Below are 20,322 nucleotides of genomic sequence, written 5' to 3'. Positions count from 1 at the left end.
TGGGGAGGCTGGAAGAGGGGTGGAGGGCTGGGGACACAGCACCCATCCAGACAGCTGGGTTTACTATGGGCATCTCGCGTGGATGCCGAGAGGGAGCCTTGCTCGCATCTCACATGTCCCTTCTCAGCCTGTGTCCAGGGCAAGGTCAGGGGCAGCATCGTCCACAGCTTCCTGCCCAGGCCTCAGACCTCCACTGAGCCTGGCTGCCGCAGGTGCTGCTGAAGGAGTTGGACATGATGCAGCAGCTTCTTCTGGTGGCCAGCCAGGGTGACACCCAGGGCAGGCAGGTCTCTGGTGGAAGGGGGAGGGAGGGAGTCAAATGTGGGCCAGCTTCTCCAAGATTCCCACTATTACCCCTGGCCTGAGGCTCAGAACACTCGCCCCCCACCCTCTGCTTACTCCAGGCTGAGCTGAGCCACATCGCTGAAGGTGCAGAGGCCAAATTTGGAGAAGTTGTCCTGGTAGCACTCCAGTCCAATGGCCGAAAGCCAGGCCTGGGGAGTGTCCAGGCAGGGAAAGTCCAGGGCCACAGGGTTCAGAAGGGCCTGGGATGGCCTAAGAAGGAGGAGCAAGCTGGTCAAGGTCTCTTCTTCATCTTAGCCCCCTCTCCTCGGTTTTCTCTTTGGTTAGCATCTACCCTCCCTGGCTTTCCCAGGCTCCAGCCCCATGCTCCAGACCTGTCTCCAAGGTCTCCGCCAGCCTGTAGGGTATCTGGCTTTCGAATCATCTTATCAAATGCAGCCACCAGCTGGTCAAAGTGAGGCCGCCGGGCACGGTCCTTCTGCCAAGTGTCCAACATAAGCAGATGGAGTCCAGAAGGACAGCCTGGAGGTGGGGGCAACCGGAACTCCTGCTCTATTGCATTTAATACCTGGGAGATCAGAGGAATAAGGTGAGAATTGGAAGTCAGGGCTAGGAGAGGGGAGTACTTCACTAGGTAAGGGGATAGGCTGGAGTTCAGCGGAACATGAAGTGGGAGCTATGGAGGAACTCAAAGACCTGGAATCCAAGAGCCAGGAGGTCTTAGAAGGGGAATGAATTAGAGAATGGAGCTCCTGGAAGTTCCAGCCTGGGAGGGATCAAGGAGTGGGGGATCAGCAGTGTCTAGGTCAGCACTCACCTCCTGCTCACTCATGTCCCAGTAGGGCCTTTCTCCATAACTCATCACTTCCCACATGACTATCCCAAAGCTCCAGACATCACTGGCTGTTGTATGCTTTCCATGTGCAATGACCTCGGGGGCTGCCCAGCGCAGCAAACAACCTGAGCCCTGAGGAGTGAAGTTGAAAGTGACAATAGTAATAATCATAGCAACAGTCAACATTTATTGAGCAACTGCTCTGTGCTCAGATGTCTGTCAAGTGTTTTACACCACGCATCTCATTTAGTCTTCATAACAACCCTGTAAGGCAGATGATATTTTCTCCATCATCCTCTCTATAGATGCAGGGGCTGAGGCTTAGAAAATAGGAGCTTGTCCAAGGTCACAGAGGCTGAGAGTGGAGCACTCAGGAGTTTTAACAGCTATGCTGACTCTGAGGCCTGTGCAACCTCCATATTGGGGGAAAGCAGGGGAGGAGATGGTTCTAGATTTTTGCCCTCCCCAGTTCCCTTCCATTCCCTCAGTCCCTGAAATCCTTCAATCTTTCCTCTCCTCCTCCTGCCACCAGGCTTTTACCTGCCACCACAGAGGGAATCCTTTCTTAAACATTATGAGAGCTTACGTAAGGCATCCACTCCAGATGCCAGCTCACCTCCAGTACCTGCTGAAGGTGCTGAGTTCCTAAGGCTATGCTCTTACCTGAGGACTGTGGCCCAGACGAGCCACCTTGCACACCAGGTGGCTATTCACCAGCACACTGCGGGCAGAAAGGGCACGGTGCACAAAGGCAAAGCTGGACAGGTACTGCATGGCGGCAGCCACTCCCCGCTGCATGGCCACCAGCTGCAGGCTGCTGAACTGGCCCTCCCGCTGCTGAGGGGCAGGGGACAGAGGTCAGTGATAGGGGGCAGGAACCTTGACACTGCACAGCAGACATCGGCATGATAGGGCAGGGGCTGCAGAATTAGGAATCAGAAAATGGCCTGGGAAGGAAGGATGGAGACTATGGAAGTCGGGGCAGGAGCAGCAAAGATAGGCCTCTGTCTCCCGGAATAGCAGAGAACCCCAAGTTTCCCAGACCCAAGGCCCCTCCCACTTTATCAGAGCTGGACTGACCCTGAGGAAGCTGTCCAGGGGCCCGAGCTCCATGAGCTCTGTCAGCACCATGAGGGGTCGGCTCTTGGTGACCACACCCTCCAGCCGCAGGATGTTGGGGTGCTGGAACTGGCCCAGCACTGCGGCCCGGCCCAGGAAGGTCATCTGCAGGCTCTCGGCACCCCCAGCCCACAGGGCTTGGATGGCCACAGCCTGCTCCCTTCGGCCCCGGGACTGCAGGCGGCCTCTGCGTACTTCTCCAAAAGAGCCTGGGAGAACAGGTGTGTGTTATGGATGGGAGGTGAGGAAGGACCTGAGGTTCCGAATCCCCTCTGGTGTATACACAGGACTCTAGCCAGGGGAGGCCCCCCCAGGGACCCCAGGCCCTGCCACCCCTGTTCCCCTGTAGTACCTGTCCCAATGACCTCCTCAATCTTGATATAGGTAGGATCAACCTCCCGGGCAAGTTCCCGGATGGCCTGGCAGGGGTCCTCGTAAGTGGAGGGGTCGATGTAATACTTCACCCCAACCCCTGCAGGGGTGTGCAGGATGTTATAGGGTGTGATGCAAAAGGGGCTGCCTCATACCCCAGACATACCCACCCCTTGACCTCCGGAGGACCCAGCATGGCCTGTACCTGCCCAGCCCCAGGTCTCTTTGAGCCCCCAACCCCACCTGGGCTACTGTACTGCTGAAGTTGTTCTGTGTAGCCTGTCCCACGGCGCTTCCTGAGGGGCAAACCAGGGCCTGGAATGATACTCCCATTTCCACCCCGCCCTTTGCCCTTTCCAGCTCATCTGTGGAGGGAGGGGTAAAAGGGCCCTTCCTTCCCACCTCAAGATGGGGCTCAGGGCAGGGCTGGGTGGTGGGAGGGGTGCTGGTAGAGTCTTTGCCAGTACTTGACAAGACTTGGGGTTGAGCCTGGAGGAGTGGATGGTGCTGGGGCAGGTGGGCGGGCTGGGACTCACCGCTGGAAGACCACAGCCAACACCACGATGGCTGCCAGCAAGAGAAAGGCCAAGGCCCCCAGGATGGAGCCAATCACCAAGGAGAGTCTCTCTGGAAGCTGGGAGGATAGTTCACCTGGGGACCAGCCACCTGAGTCACAAGTGGGCCAGGCTTCCCACATGTACGTGCGCACTGGCCCACCTGCCCACCTGCTCACCTCCACTTCACATGCATCCCACACACCCTCAGATACACAGAGGCCTCCATGCCCACACTCACAATACACATAGCACACCCCAACCCTGCAGCCTCCACCACTACACACACCCCAACCCTCCAACCCTTCATACAACTCAACCCCCATCCCTACACGCATCCAACCACTAACCCCTATATAAATCCCAATCCCCACCTCTATACACATCCCACAATCCCCCACCCTACAAACACCCCAACCCTGCAGCCTCTACCCCTACATGCACCCTAGCCTCCACTCCTACACACACTCCAATCCCCCACTCCTACATACATCCCACAACCCCTCATGCCTATAAACACTCCACAACCTCTCACCCCTACACACGCCCCAATCCCCACCCCTCCATACAGTCCACAACCACCCACCCCTGCACATGTCTCACAACCCTTCACCCTTAAACATTCCCTACCACACCCCACCCCTGCACATATCCCACAACGCCCACCCCTACACATACCTCACAACCCCCACACCTACATACACTCCAACCCCCTGCACATATCCTTATACATTCCCCACCACACCCCACCCCTGCATATATCCCACAACACCCACCCCTACACACCTTACAACCCCTCATCCCTGCACATTCCTCACAACCCCCATCCCTACACATACCCCACAACCACACACCCCTATACATACCCCACAGCACCTACCCATGCACATACCCCACAACCCTTCACCCCTACATACACTCCAAACCTCACCCCTACACACATCCCAACCTCCCAACCCTGAACATATCTCAGCCCCCCACCCTTGCACACACCCACAACCCCCCTCACCGCTACACAGACAGCCTCTAAGGTCAGCTGCTTGGCCAGAAGCACCATAATCTCCCAGAGAGCCTCTGGTCTGGAGGACACTGTGTCAGGGCACAAGGCCTCCTGCCTACCCTGTTGGGCCTCCCCAACCCATGGAGACGCCCTCACCTTGAGGCAATGTCTGGAAGTAGACTTTGCCCCCGTATGGGCCATGGCCAGCAGCTGTCCTTGCCCGCACCTGGAAGCCGTAGATGTGGCCAGGGCTCAGCTGCGTCACAGTGGCAGTGTTGGTCTCACTGGTCAGGGTGAAGGAGTGGGACTCGTCTTCTGCCTGGGGGTAATAGCCACTCACTCCCTGCCTGCCTACTGCCCCTCTTGCCCTTGCTGACCCCCAAGTGTCCAGCCCCTGTCCAGGTCACTGGGCTCTCAGGCTCTCTCCCATGTAGGCCCCTGGGCACCTCTCCTTGGCCCAGCCAAATTCTTGCCCCCACCCTGGGAATCAGAACCGCCATCAGCCCTGCCATGGTGCCCCCCTGCTGCCCACCTGGTCATAGTAGCGGAGCTGATAGTCCAGGATGTTGCCATTGGTCTGGTCAGGCTGTGGCCAGGACACCGTGATGCTGTTGGATGCCCGGCTCACCTGGTGTACCACAGGCACTGCAGAGGGAACTGGACAGGGGGCAGGTCATTAAGGGCATGGGAGTCCTGGGCACAGGAGCATCACAGCTGGGGTAGACAGGACAGAGCTCCAGCAGGCAGGCTAGAAGCCAGGAGAGGGTAAGCGGGTGCCAGGGAGCACAGGCAGGGTATCCTCAAGGCCAAGAACTCACCTTCATGGCTGGTGCTGACATTGATGGCTGCAGCCTGGGGAGGATCTGGGCTGAGCTCAGACACCCCATTGACGGCCTGCACCTCTAGGATGTAGGGCACGTGTGCTCGGAGCCCCCCTACTAACACCCGGCTCTCAGTCAGGCCCCTCTGGCGGGGGTCGAAATGGACCTCATCCCTGCAGCGGCGACACACTCCCCCACTGCTGCCAGGCTCCCGCTGGCCTCCACATTCTTTGCACACGACATTGAAGAGCAGATCCCCTCGCCCCCCGAGCTCCTGAGGCAGGCGCCAGTGTAACATGAGTGCTGAGCCTTGCACCTCAAACCACAGCTCCCGGGGAGCTGAAGGAGGGCCTGGGAGGACCGGATGGTGCGACGGGGAAGGACCAAGATGGAGGGAGTCATGTGTGGGTGGAGAGTGAGGAAGGGAGGAGGCAGGGGAGGGGAGGGGTCCAGAGAGGAGACACAGCCGGGGGGGGGGGGCAGGGAGAGAGGATGCCAAGGAAATAGGGGAAAGAGAAGTCACTCCAAATGCAAAGGCCCCATGGTGTCACCCACAGAGTTCTGCATTTCTGGCCCATTCCTGTCTCTTCTCCTTCCTGGGCTGGGTGAGGAACTCACCAGTGCAGGGGGCCTCTGGTGGGTCGGAGCTGGCCCGGTAGAAGCCCTGCAGGCAGGGGCAAATGGGGGCTGCAGGGGTGGTGGTGTGGCTTCGGGCAGGGCATGGTGAGCAGAGGCCATTTCCAGGCTGGGCCTTATAGAGCCCCAGGGGACAGGCTGAGGAGGCAGAGAGGACAGCAGGTGTCATGCTCGTTCTGCCCACCCCTCCTGCACTCCCAGTACACCTGCAGGCAGGGCCTCTCAGCTTTCTCCCCTTCGGAGTTACCCTGTTTCCCCGAAAATAAGACAGTGTTTTCTTAAAATAAGACCCCAAAGATGCGCTAGGTCTTATTTTCAGGGGACGTCTTATCATTCCTGTAAGTAGGTCTTATTTTCGGAGCATGTCTTATTTTCGGGGAAACAGGGTAGTTCTCCTTTTCTTCCCAGACCTAAACACACTTGCTCTTCCCTCGGCAGAGATTCCTTCTGCCATTTGCTGGGACAGACTGCATTTCTATTGAAGGAGAAAGGGAGGTGCAGGGGGGACCGTGGGCAGGCCCAGCAGCAGAGGTGGATGTTTCTGGCTCGTTGCATAACCTCCCTCCTGAGGAGGAGGCCTCCTGCTGCAGTTGTTGGGCTCAGCTGGTACCCACTGCCCCCTTCTACTCGCATCCTTCACCTGGCCCCATGGGGACAAGGAACGCAGCCCAAGGCAACCAGGCAGCTTAATACCTTTTGGTCTCCATCACTTCTCAGACCTGGAGCCCTTGGAGCCCCAGCAACTGCTGTGAAAGGCTCCAGAAGGTTCCAGAAATTTTATGAGTGGGTGACAGAAAGTTTGAGTGCTTTAGGGAATAATCTTGGGGAAAACAGAGGTTCTTTCCTATGATGGATTATTTCTGACCTTCTGAGGACAAAATCAAGTTTAAGGTGTTCCAGAGAGAAGCCCGAAGCAGGTGAGAGATAGCAAGGTTGTAGGAAGCACAGGGGAGGAGCTCTCACCTTGGCAGGCCTTGTCCCCTCGTGCAGGTTGGTGTCCAGGCTGGCAGCGGCAGCCCCCAACGGCTACCATCCACTTGCCCTCCCCATTGCAGTGCAGCCTGGGGGGGTTGCTCCCTGCCTGGCCCCCCACTCCATCCTCCTCTGGCTCCGCATGAGCCACACAGCTGCCCACCGCTGCCACCAGGGAGGCACCCCCGGCCCCACTGGCCTGCGTCTCTGGAAAGGAGGCAAAGGCTCGGAACACCGCAGGGCAGGTGTAGGAGAAGAGCCGAATAGCAACAAGGGCCAGGCAGGCCCCTGTGTCCTGGAAGGCCACATAGAAGCCGCGCTGGGTGAGAGGCCCAAAGCTCCTCTCTTTGACATTCAGCTGCAGCCCAGCACGCTGCCCCACCCCGTTGGGCCCCACAGCCCACGCAGAGGAGGAGGCAGCAGAGGACGAGGGGGAGGAGGAGGATGAAGGGGGGAAGCTCTCATCAGCTGCAATTGTGTCCACCTTGGTCCAATGTTTGAGGTGCCAGGCCGGAATGCTGCCAGGGCTGTCAGGCTCCTCAGCCTGGCGGTAGTAAAGGGTGAAGGTCTCCCGGCAGGTGCCCCCACTCACACCCAGGCTAGAGCATGCCCGCACGGAGAAGTGGAGCCGGATGTGCACCCTCTGGGCTCCTCGCCGATCCACAAAGTGTGTCTGCAGCCAATTGTCCTGCCCGGTGCCTGGGGGCGCCCCTGCCACGTGGCAGGCCTCGAAGGTCCGTGTCAGGCGACGCTGGTCGTCCAGCACGCTCACCTCATCCCACTGCAAGGGGGGCCGAGGAATCACTGGGGGCTCAGGGCTTGGGTGGAGGGGTAGGGGAGGAGAAGGACAGGGAAGGGACAGAGCCCTCGCATTGAGACTTAAAACCAGTGACAAGCAAAGCAGGGAGAGAATGCCCTGAAATCCTGCTCCCCCATCTTTGCCCAGGGTTTCCTCCCACAATTCCACTCTCTAGGGAACAGGCGTGTATGTGTGGTGGGAGCAGGCTCAGAATTAGAGAGTGGCACTCACCCCACCCGGTGGGTAGGTGAGCCAGCCAATCTCAGATGTCTCTCCTGTGGTGTCCAGCAGTACCTCTGCCCAGAGACAAGGAGGGCACACAGTGGCCAAGCCTCCAGCCAGCAGTGCTGGCCCCCATTCCATTCCCAGTGGGGAATGAAAGATCCCCCACCTTCCAGTCACTTTGCTAGCAGTAGCACAGGTGTCTGTCAGGACCCTTTCTCAGACAAACCCATTATAGGGCCTGTTTGTCCTTCCCATGCCTCTTTTGACACCTTTACTCCATTTCTTCCTTTTCGGAATCTCTCCCGCTTTCCACGGGCACTGGGTCTCCCCTCCCTCTTACCTTCCAGAGCTAGAACTGAGGGCACCAGGAGCAGGACCCACAGGCTGCACACCATGCCCACCACTCTGCTCTCCAGCTGGGAAGGCCCCTCAGCAGCCATGGGGCATCTTCAGGGCACCCACCATCGCCCCAGCCTCCACCCTGCTCCGGGGTGGGGCTGCAGCTTTCAAAAGGCTGAGGATGCACACCCAAGCTTACTTCCTGGGGAGACAACAGGACAGAGAAGGAGGTGGGAGGAGAGTGCATGTCTTCATGAACAGCCCAGGCCCCAAAATCTGATCCCATGTCCCTTCCTACAGCTCTCAACTGCCCCAGCACCAGCCCTGGGACAGGAGCCAGGAGCCAGCCAGTGGGTGGCTTCTGTCCCTCCTCAGTAATTTGACTATCTTAGAGGGCCATGTGCCAGGCACTCAACCCTGCTCCCAACATGACCTGCCTCTGTGTGTTCATTTCTCTCGCTCTCCCGTCTAGAGCTGGGGCTCTTGGCAGTTGGAGGTCAGTCTAACCCTTTCTTTCTGGAAGGAGTTATTCCAGTTCTTTCTCTTCATTTACTCTCCTCCCTGTCTCCAACAACCACCTGTATTGGAAGTTAAAAAATTCTTATCAGCCGGGCGCGGCGGCTCACACCTGTAATCCCAGCACTGTGGGAGGCTGAGGAGGGAGGATTGCTTGAGCTCAGGAGTTCGAGGCTTGTCTGAGCGAGAGTGAGACCCCGACTCATGGAAAAAAATGGAAAAACCCTCTTTCTGATCCCCCCCCATAACCTTAATTGTCATTAATTGTCCTCATATCAAGATTGAGTACATAGGATTCATGCTTCTCCATTCTTGTGATGCTTTACTAAGAATAATGTCTTCCACTTCCATCCAGGTTAATACGAGGGATGGAGGGAGGGGGGTGGGGCCTTAGTGTGCATCACACTTTATGGGGGCAAGACATGATTGCAAGAGGGACTTTACCTAACAATTGCAATCAGTGTAACTGGCTTATTGTACCCTCAATGAATCCCCAACAATTAAAAAAAAAAGAAAAGAAAAAAAAAATGGAAAAACCCAGCCGGGCGCCGTGGCGAGCTCCTGTAATCCCAGCGGCTTCGGAGGCTGAGGCAGCAGGATGCCCACAGCCCGAGTCTGAGGTTGCAGTGAGCTACGATGCCATTGCCCTCTGCTCAGGGCATAGGGTAGAACTCTGTCTCGACAAAAAAAAAAAAAAAAAAAAAAAAAAACAAGGAAAAGAAAAAAAGAAAATTCTTATCACAGGAAGGCAGGTAGGAAGATGCGTCCTCCTTACAGATAGGCAGATTGGTGTCCTCACAACACCGCTGGACCCTTTTTGGACCTGGATACTCTAGAAATTTCAGAGGGGCAGCAAAGCAGAGGGACACAAATAGTTAACTGTGGGGTATGGTGAGAGGGAAGGTATAAGAATAAATGCAAAAAGAACACAGGAGTGAAGCTCCTGTGTGATCACTGAGGCAGTGTACGGAGGGGGCAGACAGACACAGGTCTGGCATTCACTTTGTGAACAAAGATCCTGTTTCCCCCAGGGGCACATGTTTTCTTACAGTTTACGGAAGAATAAATGTGCAGCTTAAACATATGAGAAAATGCTTCTTGATTGCTTACATTTAAGGGAAGTCATATCAAAACAGCACTGACAAGCCATTGGTTATAGATTGAATACTTGTGTCTTCCTGCAATTCATATGTTGAAATCCTAACCTCCAAGGTAATTTATGAGGAGGTGGGACCTTTAGGAAGTAATTAGGTCATTAGGGCAGAGCGCCCTTATAAAAAAGACACCAAAGGGTTTTTCACCCTCTTTCTGCCACATGAAGATGTAGTGAAAAGGCACCTGCCTGACACCAAGAAGATGGCTTTTCTAGGACTTGTCCATGCTGGCACCAGCCTCCAGAACTGTGAGAAGAAAATTTCTATTGTTTGTAAGCCACTTGGTCTAATTGTACTTGTGTTTACAAGTGCTCTTGGGAGAGCAACTGGGCAATATTGAGAGAGCAGCTTCACTTCTAAGAATTTGTCCTTCAAGTTCTGTCTACTTGTATCAGTTTGCACAGATGTTTGAACAAGGACATCAATTGTGAATTGTTTGCAAGAGAAAAGGCTATCAACTAACTGTCCACCAGTAGGAAGATGGCTAAAAAATTATGGCACATCCTTAGAAAGGAATATGGGCAAGTGTTTATGTACTGACAAGAAAATAATTTTTGAGTGAAAGTAGTACAGGAGAGCATTGTAAAGTGAGCTCCCATTTGTTAAGAAGGATGTATATACACATGTATGAAGGAGTATTTATGGAAGAACATCCAAAACCTGTGAAAAAAGACACAAGAAGAGAACTGGAGCCCAGTATAAGGGAGAGTCCCTTTCACTTTATTCCCTATAATTTTTACATTTTAAAAAATCTTGCATACATATTATCTTTCAGCTAAATACTTAATTAAAAATTTCCATGAAATAGTACATAATAACTGTATGATAAAATAAGGCAAAATTTTGATGGCTCATGCTTTAGAAATGATTTCTTTTAACTATGTAACAAAGTACCTCTTGTATAAAAACCTAATCCCTCAGAAGGCACAATGCCATAGAAGGCCACCTACAGTGTCGCAAGAAAGATAGACAAGCTCGGTCCCTCCTTTGCTTGTTGACCTAGAGATTGGTGATTCTCTCTCCTCGTGACTGGGTCTCAAAAGTCCATCAATTGTGTGGACAAGAGCAGTATAATCCTTTGTTTCTCTTGAGAAGAAAAACCAGAGGCATAATGGTTGCCTGGCTTGCTCAAAAAACATAGGACTGAGAGAGAGAGAGGGAAAAAAAAAAAAAGCCAATTGAAAGAGAAGTCACAATCTCTTTCCTCTCAGACATATGTGGCCTTGTGATTCACAGTGGTATTGAAAATGACAATGAATCTGAAATCACACAATGAAACTATATTTAACTGTGATAAATATGAAAATCATAATTTTATTCCTACTAATTTTATCTGGTAATGCTGGCTGTGCCAGAAGGTATAGCCATCAGTGTTATCTCCATGAAGTTATCATGGAGAAATGGCATTTCTGCCAACGCCCAGTCTGGTGAGTAGTGGGCATCTGCCATCTAGCTTATAAAATTTACCTTTCATACTTCTATAACCTTATCTGTAAAACAGAGAGTTCAATTTACAGCCTATGGAGATGAGTTAGAAGCATTTCCATATGGCAAATTGCACTTAAGAAACAGGTTCTTTGCAAATAACTGTCACAAATGCTACTAAGATCATTCATAGATTAAATAAATGCTTCATGGAAGAACAGGGAGATGATGAAGCAAACACCACATAGTTCTTCAATCCTGTAACACTGGCACCATTGGCAATGGCTGTTTCATAAATACCCTCAAGTATTATAATCCATGTCTTAGGCACCCCCGCCCCCAAACTCTCAATGGCTTCATTTGAAGACATGCTTGACACACCAGATTTTGCCCAGAGCCACAGAGGCTTTAGGAATGCTGTTATCATGAACAGAAAATGCCAGTAGCAAAATTTTAAACAATGAAGACTATTTTACCATTTTCCCCAGAAGATATTCTTTAAAATAATCTCTTTCTTTCTGTCAGAACATGGACGGATTCTGTAATCTGCACCAGCGTTGTGTCTTCTCAAGCTCACCAATAAATATTTTGGAAACATCTCAATGAATTTTTTTTGAAAGACAGCCAAACACTATAGAAAAGATGCGCTGCAGATAGTATTGGCTGTACAATATGGAACATTCTAGAAAATGAAGAATGGCAAGATATTTGCTTTGATGATCCACAATCCAAGTCACACAGTTGCTTGTGGGTGCAACAGGGCGTGCTTACATCGCCTTAGCATGCATCTTAATGAAAACATGAAGCTGGCCTCCTTCCAGAAGAACCAGAAAAGAACAGAAGCAATTATGAAACACGCATGTTAAAACCACTCAGCTGCTGTCATCCAGAAGCAAAAAGAAAAGAGTAAGACAGAGAAACAGCCGGTGGAATGTGCCACTTTAGTTATTTTTTGAAATTTTACTAACAAGGATATTCATTAAAAAGAAATGGTTAAGGATCTTAGAGTACCCAAAGTGTACTTTCAGTATTTATGAGAACCTCTTTTAGATTCAAATCCAGAAGACCAAACGTTATAGACAAGTTTCTTCAGAAAAAAAAAAAAATTGTTGCTGAGTCAGACTAGGAATTTAGGACGGTTCTAGCTCATCAAACTGATCAGACAAATACAAGGCTTTTACTTTTTAATATATATAAAAAATCCAAGCATATCACTATTATAAGAACACAAACAAGGAAAGAGGACAACTGTATATTAGGATATGGAATAAATTGCCGTCAACCAATTCATACACTGCAGAGTCTTTTGAAGCAAATTTCAAAGGCAGAAACCTAAAGAACACGGTTGTTCCACGTGCCTGGAATATTAAGGAAGCAGGGCTTAGAAACCTGATTTTCAAAGGTGCCTTCTGTGGTTGTGGATGTGGAACATCTTTTGCATGCGGTCCAGGACAGCATCCTGGGAGCAGTCAGGCATATCCCTCCTGCCACTCAGACCGGAAGAGGCCTGCACAAAGCCAGCCCCTGCTCCCTCCCAGCCTGCTGGAGATTCTGCTCTCTTCCCCAACTCACCAAAGGAACTGGTCAACATATGAAAGTGAGGAAAACTTAATCAGGAAGACATTCAAATTTCAGATGTGTATAAGATTTTAAAAATATAAAACACCAGAAGCAGCAGAAACGCGGATGTAAAATGATAGCTCAGAAAAATGATACTGATTAGACACAGTTTCATGTGACAAAAATTGCATTCTAGGAATTCAAAATTTGTTCCTCAGCTTCTTTTCTGGATCTATCATTTAATATCTTTTTGATACAGGGCGGACAAGATCCACAAGCCTGCCACACTTCTTTGCTTTACAAGAATAAGATAGTTTCTTTAGGCATTAAGGTTGTATTTTATTTTCAAAAACTGGCAAAAATTAATGACTTGTAGAATCTTAGATTATAAGGCATAGCTTATGGTCTCTGTTACTATAAAAATGAAAGATCTATAAGTAAATTAGTAAAGCTATAAGAATTTCAAAAAAATAATTGTTTTCAAATTAAATGCTAAATATGATGATTTCATGAAAAAATCAAGCTAGGGCAGCGCCTGTGGCTCAAGGAGTAGGGCGCCGGTCCCATATGCCGGAGGTGGCGGGTTCAAACCCAGCCTCGGCCAAAAAAATCACAAAAAAAAAAGAAAAAAAAAAAGAAAAAAATCAAGCTAATTTCATATAGTTTATGCACCTCTATACACAAAATGAATTTTTAAAAATTAAATAATTTAAGCCAAACAAGCCTGGAGAGAACTATAGCAGAAGACATATTGGGCCATTAAAATTGGTTACTGTGGGAGGTAGAAACAAAGGAACGTAGGTGGGGGGATTAACTTTGTCTTACACATATTTCAGTTATTTTTCTTGTTATAATAAGCATGGCTTATTTTTATAATTAAAACAAAATCTCATAATTAAAATCTAAACGAAAAGGAAAATATTTTTAAATGCTAGACAAATATAGTGTATGTTTACATTTTATTCCCTCTCCCCTTTTTTTCTCTCTAGGTTTCAAAATATCTCCAAATTTTCATCTCTAAGAAGAAAATAGGGATGGGAAGATAGTAGAAACTGAGATGGAATGAGGGAAACGGGAAACAATAGCAACAATAAAAGCAAAATAACTTTTATCCTTGGATATTCCTTAATCTTCTTTCCCAAGAAGTTGAAATTGTCCCCAGTGACCATGTCATGTTTCTCTTCCATCATGTGGAGACAGAACTGAGATGACAAGGGGGTGGGGAGAATACGACAGAGGGATCTGTCCACTCCTGGCACACAATGAGGGGGCATCATCACAACGTGAGCCCAGATAGGCAGGATTCATTGAGGCCAAGCAAGTTGTAGAGTCCATCAGGGAGAGAAATGGTCCCAAGGGCAAAGGGGCCCGTGGTCTGGTTTTATTTATGTCTGCTGTGGTTGCTGGGCTGGTCCTCACACCTGTTTGCCACCAGGTCAGAACCACACGCTCTGTCCCCCACCCTTTTCTGCAGCTGTTAAACGCCCAGGAAATTCCAGTATAATCCTTGCTCAGCTAAATCAGCAGCCTCTACTCTTTAATCTTCACCTTGGACATGTCTTCGTGCTCTGGCCTCCTGCCTTGAGAAAGATCCCACCAGGCATTACGGTGCCATCCCGCACAGACAGTGCAGAGGCGGCTGTTCTCCAGTCCCTCTATCTATCCCCCTGCTGTCCTGGCTGGAGAAGCCAATTCGTGGATTACCTAGCAGAGTACAGTCCTATGTCCCTTGAGGCCTCCAGTCTCTGCAAATGTCCCCCAGAGCACTCTGACTCAGACAAATGTGCCTCCCACTTTCAGGCTATGGAGCTAGGGGGAGGCTTTTAAGATGCAGGCAGCGTCTGGGTCTCACCAGACTGCTGCTTAGAATGAGCCACTCTGAGCACTGACGGGGTACATGTGAGACTCTGGAAAAGAGCGTAAGGGAGGGTGTCAGGCACGAGGCAAATGTGCATGAGAGGTGAGTAAGTGGAAGGTTGTGGGAGGAAGCCCCTGAGTGTCAGGACAGTACCTGTCACAGAGAATGCCCTAGGCTGTATCTACTTGGCCCAGTGTGTAGGGAATGTGGACGAGGCGAGGTGTGCTCCTGTGCACCACAGCGTGCACACCCATGAGATCTCTCTTACCTTTAGTCCCTGTCTGGCTGTGAGCTGCTTCTACAGAAACAACTGGGTTAGAAGAGGGGTCAAGCAGTGGAGGTGAGAAAGGGAAGCTTTAGGTTTCCCACCCCACCCCGCAGAACCTGCTATGCTCCTTCCCCTTACCGTGGGGCTGGGGCAGAATTTGGGGCCTAGGTTCAGAAGATGGTCATAGCTGGGATAGCAGCTGTCCCAGAAGGAGGATCCTGCCTTCCCCACATTCAACTCATCCCGTCATGTTGCTTCCCGGCATCCTGGTAACCCAATGGCCACTGCCAGTCATCTTCTTACACCCTAAAAAGACCAAGGGCTCCAAAGGAGTCTCCCTCCCTCTGCTACTACGAAAGTACACAGGAACCTGCACCCCAATCTTCCTTTCAGAAAAAAGGCCCATTGTCCTGAAAAGGCCACTGGGCCTGCTGAGCAGCAGTCAGCTATTTGCAGTACCCCAGGGCTCCAGTACCTGGGCAGTTCCCAGGGACTACAAAGAGCCCCACGCAGCTCCTTCCTGCTGATCCCTCCGCTCAGAACCACCAATTCTCCTCCTAGAGTCTGAGTCAAGTTCCCCTGGCCAAAGGAGGAAGTAGGTTAACTGAGTGAGAACAGGCCCAGCCACTCCTCTCCATGGGCACTGCCAGGGACATTACAACAGCGGCTATGCTGGTCCCCTGCCAGCTCCCCTAGGGATGGGAGGAGAGAGGGTGCTAGACGGCCAAGATCAGTGGGCGGGGGTGTGGGGCGGGCAGGGCCAGGCACCTTAGATGCAGAGAGAGAGGGTGGGGCTGCGGCAGCATCAAGCAGGAGACTTTGGTTGCAACTTGGGGGTAATGGCTGAGAAGCAGAAAGCGAGCTGCCACTCCAGCTTAGAGGCTTAAATGTGGGCACCGGGTAGAGGGGTCTGCAGAGCATGGGGTCAGTCAGCCTCCTGGCTTCTCCTAGCTGCCAAGGGGATTGGAGTAGTACCACTGGAGCCAGAGGGAATGGCTGATCCTTTTCAGAGCGCTGGAGCCCCCGGCTTCTGTGATGACGCCCCCCTCACATCAGGACCCCAAATTCAAAGCCAGAGGAGGATCTCTGGGAGCATAGTGGAAGGATGCCAACAGCAAGTGTAATGAGGTGTCAGTGATGGCTGGCGATGGGTACCAGGTTGGCCAGTTTCTCACCCTGGTGAATATTGCGCTCGCACTGGGGAGATACACTCAGTACTCGCCCAGGAGGGCCCCTGGGATCTGCAGAAACCCCTGATGGAAAGCTCCTCTACTTTCAAAAACCTTAATTCCTCTATCCCCAGGCACACTCTCCCCTGACCTCCACAAATACGCCTGCGACTTCTGGACTCACCTTCCCGCCGGCCGCAGCCTCCTTAGGTCTGTGTGTCCGAGGCCCCGCGGCGGAGCTGCAGCTCTGGAGCTTGCCGGGCGCCACCAGCGTCCTCTTGGGTCCGGGGACGCCACTACCCTGTGGCCCGGGTCCCCTCGGCGCTGCAAGTCTCTGGGATTCCGGGGCTGACCAGGCACTGGCGGGGGATCGTGCGGACCCCGCGTTGCGATGCCGTCGCCGAGCTCGGTCGCAGGTCCCGCCGCCCGCTGCTCTGGAGCGGCGGCTGGAGGAAGCGCAGCCGGGCCCGCCCCCTCCGCGATCCCTCCCAGCCCGGCCCGCCCCTCCGGCCCCTTCGGCCGCTTTCCCTCTCCCCTCTTCTGGGGAGCCGAGCCCTCCCTTCGTGCCTGGGCGGCGGGCGCGCGGGGGACCGCGGGGGAGACGCGGGGCGCGCCCTGACCCCGCCTGTGTGCTGGGGAGGAGGCGGCCTCCTCCTGCTGGTCCCGGACGGGCGGATGGCACGCGTGAGGGACCTGGGTGAGGCGGGGTGGGGAAGCGGCCGGATCGGAATCCCCTGGGGCTCGGGCTGGAGCTTGGACACCATAGAGCGAAGCGCAGCGGGCAAGCAGAGCAGGGCAGAAACCCGAGTACACCCCCTCGCGCCTCCCCTGCTATCGGGCTTTAACTCTAGGAACTAAAACAGCGGGGCTCCTACTCAGCTTTGAACTAAGGTGGGCGTGAGCTGAGACAGCGAGAAGGAAGGGAAAGCAGGGGGTGGGGGGAAAGATAAACTGAGAAATCCGGGAGGGTAGGGAAGGTGGGAGGGGGAGGTTAGGCTGCCTCTCCGGCGTCCGTGCTAAACTCTTCTCCCTTTTCGTGTCTGGATGTTGGTCACCATTGGGGCTTCTGGTTCGACCCTCCCTGCCTCAACCCTCCCCGGAGGGAAGTCAGCCTGGGGTTGAAAGAGGGAAGTCCTGGTGCGGGGTTCGTGGCTCTGACGTTGCTGGGGCAAGTCGCTGCACCTCCGGGTGCCTCCTCCCTTGCCAGCTCTCCGGAGGGAACCTCGCCACAAGAAGAGCTGGGGAGAGGAGGTGCAAGGTACTCTAAGCTAATGCCTGGAGGCAGGCTTAGGGAAGAAAGGGGCTGCTACTAGGGAAAAATGTTTCCGCCCACCCCTAACCTTTTTTTCCAACAGAGGACTGGATTTGGGGGTCTATTGTTTCTGCCCTGGCAGAGCTGGGTTGGGGCCTTCCCACGAAGTGTTGCTACCACCTGCTGGTCCTTGCAGGGAACACAGGGACCCTGTGGAATTCCCTGTGGCCCTTTCTCTCTGCATATCTCCCTGTCCCATCTTGAGCTCCTACTTCTTTCATTTATTCAAAGACATGTTCATTAAAGCAGTAGCTGCAAATGAGTTGATCAAAACTGGTACTGAGGGAGCATTGAGAAACCAGGAAAATCGAGATCTATGCGCCAACAAGCGCAGTAACAAAACAAACTCCTTAGGAGGCTCCTGAGAGACAATCCGGGTTTAATGAATTGACTGAATGACTGACAGAAAGAAAGATAAAGACTCTTGAACTAGTTCCCACTTGGTCAGGGGTTTGTTCACTCTTAATAATATCCTCAATCAATAAGCCTACTGACTCCAGTTGCACCAATGAATTTATAACTTGTTTCTCCCCTTTGCTCTGAAACTCAGTGATAGAGGGATGCCTTTAGACTAACGCCTTCAAAGACTTTCGTGATGAAACCTGAACTTACATTGTATACAATATTATATGATTTGCTACGCAGGATCTATTAACACTGGCCTGATTGCTAGAAATCTATGGCTGTATTGGAAATCTAAAAACTAATAATAAAGCCCATAACTACATTATTGCTTCAAGATAAAGTGACCCAAACCCCAAAACATAGATGTTATTTTACAAAACCCAGAAATTCCGGTAGTAATTTGCAACATAGCATGTATTGATGTTATAGTAAAAATATCTGTATTCTTTTCTATTATGTGACATATTTCATATTAGGTGCCTATAATTCAAATTAAATTTTTACTGTTCAAGTCTTCTGTAATTAGTTTTTTTCTCATTTTCATAAAATTTGAGAGGCATCTAGTTTTCAAGGCTTTACCATTGTATGTAGGATGCAGACAGGTTGAAGTTTGTGACTACAATTGGCCTGGTATCATAATTTCCTATGCATTATCAGACCAAGTTTTAATGGTAGGTAGATAGCACAGAATGTATTTTTAAATTATGCTGCAATCTGAAGCATTAAAAAACAAGGTAATGAATTCATTTCTAAAGTTGAACATAAATCTTTGCTCTATTTTTTTCAATAGCTGGCACACATTTAGGTGCTTAGCAGTGTTATAGAATGAGTAGATAAAACACAATATTTAAACTTGTTTTGTGCTGAGGGGTAGGACCTAATAAAGTTTGTGGCTCATAGAATTCATTATCTCTGGCACACAATAATCTATAATGTAAATGTGGAACTGAAAGGAACTCCTGAATAGAAAACTCCAGGTGGGATAGAATGGCTCCTACACTGATTCTGTCTCTTTTTTTTCCCCCCTGAGTTTTTGCCTCTTTCTTTGGGCTCCTCTGCCTTCAATTTCTAGCACTCCCCTAGGGTGTGCAATTTGATTCTTCTTTATTTCCCTTTAGAACAACTGATACAAGCTGATGTTATTATAAACAAAAAGCTTTACAAGTAATTTCTGTGATAAGAATTCTAGTGAAAAGCAATAGAGGAATCTCCAGAGCCCCAGATCCCTTATTCCAAAACATAAGTTATAGTTACCAGTGGGTGACCACACAGGTGCCTAGGTCCTTGATTAAACTATGTTGAGACCCTGTGCCCTCAAGGTGGAGTCCTACATCCCAAAAGCTGGAATCTGGTCATCAAACATTTTGCTAATAAAAGTGTCAAATGCCCATTCATACAATTACAACCCACTTCTGTTTAGAAATTTGTAGAATGTTCTAGAATTTGCCTATGGTTTATTTGAAAGACAGAAGTTGACCCAACACAGCCTTATACTTTGATATTATTTGAACCAAGCAATAATACAAAGGTATTCAGAAGCACTGGTACATAAAGAGAAAGGAGATGGCTCTTTTCTTAGTTAGGGTTTGGCTTCAGCTCCACGTAACAGAAAAGTTGTATGACAATGATTTAAACAAATGAGCAACTCAGGAAAACTGTGAAGGCTGCAGGTCAACAAGACTCCAACTTTAGGATGAGGGCTTGTTCTCAGGTTCTTAACGTGTCAGCTAGAGCTGCAATTACAATGTTTATGAATTTCAGGCAAGAAAAGAAAAAGGGAACAGAATTAAAGAGATACATCCTGGGCGGGATTGTGTCACCTAACCACCTCTACCTGCAAGCAACCTGGGAAATACACCTACAAGCTGTACTAACTAAAATTAAAGCTCTTAGTAAGAGAGGAGGAGAGAAAGACTGTTAGGAAGGCAACCAGCAGTCTCTGCCACAAATGAGATAAAATGATGCAGCAATCTACATCTTACCTTGCAACCAGCAAAGATAGAGCTTTTTAGTAGGACATCCGTGCTTTTCCCCCCAGACCATCATCTTTAATATACATTTTTAATGTTCAAAGATGGTTCCTAGGAAGTTAGTAGAGTGAACAGAAATGCTAGGAACTTCTCTTTAAAACGACTGTGACACCATCTCTGTAGAAAAATAACAAATCCTCTGCAGTCGCTAACATCAACAAGAAGAGTTGAAAACAGTCTAGATTTTAATAAGATTTTTGGCAGTGCTCATGTGCAGAACAGAATCAATAAATGCTCCACACCACTCTTTGCTTTTCCCCCTGGTCTTTGTCTTTTCACTTCAAGTCCAGGCAGAACTTGTCTTAATATTCTTAATGAGTTAAAAGGAGATACCGAAGCTATTTTAAAGGGCCAGTGGGAAAAGGGAGTGAAAAAAAAAAGAAAAGCGCAATAGCCAACATAAAGCCTCAGTTTTCGGAAAAATGGCTTTAAACTCCAGGAAATACAAACTAGTGAAATACAAAATAAGCCCGGAAGACATTCATGATATTTGACATACATAGATCAATTTTTAAATAACAAAGAAGGGTAAAGGTCTGAAAAATACAACAAGGAATTCTGATCTTAAAATAACAATAATTCCAGAATGAAAAGAAAGGGTAAATATACCTGACCTTAAAATAACAATAATTCCAGAGTAAAAAGAAAGA

The 20,322-nt window shown here is 50.3% G+C and overlaps 1 protein-coding gene across 4 annotated transcripts; it reads right to left on the bottom strand.

The window, feature by feature from the left end:
* Positions 1-152: 152 nt before the first annotated feature.
* Positions 153-16,357, bottom strand: EPHB6 (EPH receptor B6). Of its 4 annotated transcripts, XM_053608626.1 has the most exons (19): positions 16,110-16,357; positions 14,895-15,062; positions 8,409-8,553; positions 7,977-8,173; positions 7,643-7,707; positions 6,604-7,393; positions 5,623-5,778; positions 5,002-5,355; positions 4,716-4,840; positions 4,340-4,502; positions 3,166-3,280; positions 2,873-2,925; positions 2,610-2,729; positions 2,219-2,466; positions 1,802-1,975; positions 1,121-1,270; positions 678-871; positions 400-555; positions 153-291 (listed from the first exon to the last, which is right to left on the bottom strand). In XM_053608626.1, exons 4-19 carry the CDS (start codon positions 8,074-8,076, stop codon positions 183-185), a joined length of 3,072 nt encoding a protein of 1,023 aa, XP_053464601.1. In that variant the 5' UTR covers positions 8,077-8,173; positions 8,409-8,553; positions 14,895-15,062; positions 16,110-16,357; the 3' UTR covers positions 153-182. The 4 variants fall into 4 exon arrangements, with proteins under 4 accessions (XP_053464601.1, XP_053464600.1, XP_053464599.1 ...); XM_053608625.1 differs by lacking the exon at positions 8,409-8,553 and having other exon boundaries at positions 7,977-8,177; XM_053608624.1 differs by lacking the exons at positions 8,409-8,553; positions 14,895-15,062 and having other exon boundaries at positions 7,977-8,177.
* Between the last annotated feature and the right edge of the window lie 3,965 nt (positions 16,358-20,322).

The sequence above is a fragment of the Nycticebus coucang genome, chromosome 11 (assembly GCF_027406575.1).
Source record: "Nycticebus coucang isolate mNycCou1 chromosome 11, mNycCou1.pri, whole genome shotgun sequence".
Taxonomy (NCBI): Eukaryota; Metazoa; Chordata; class Mammalia; order Primates; family Lorisidae; genus Nycticebus; species Nycticebus coucang.
This window is presented reverse-complemented; position numbering and strand designations above follow the sequence as displayed.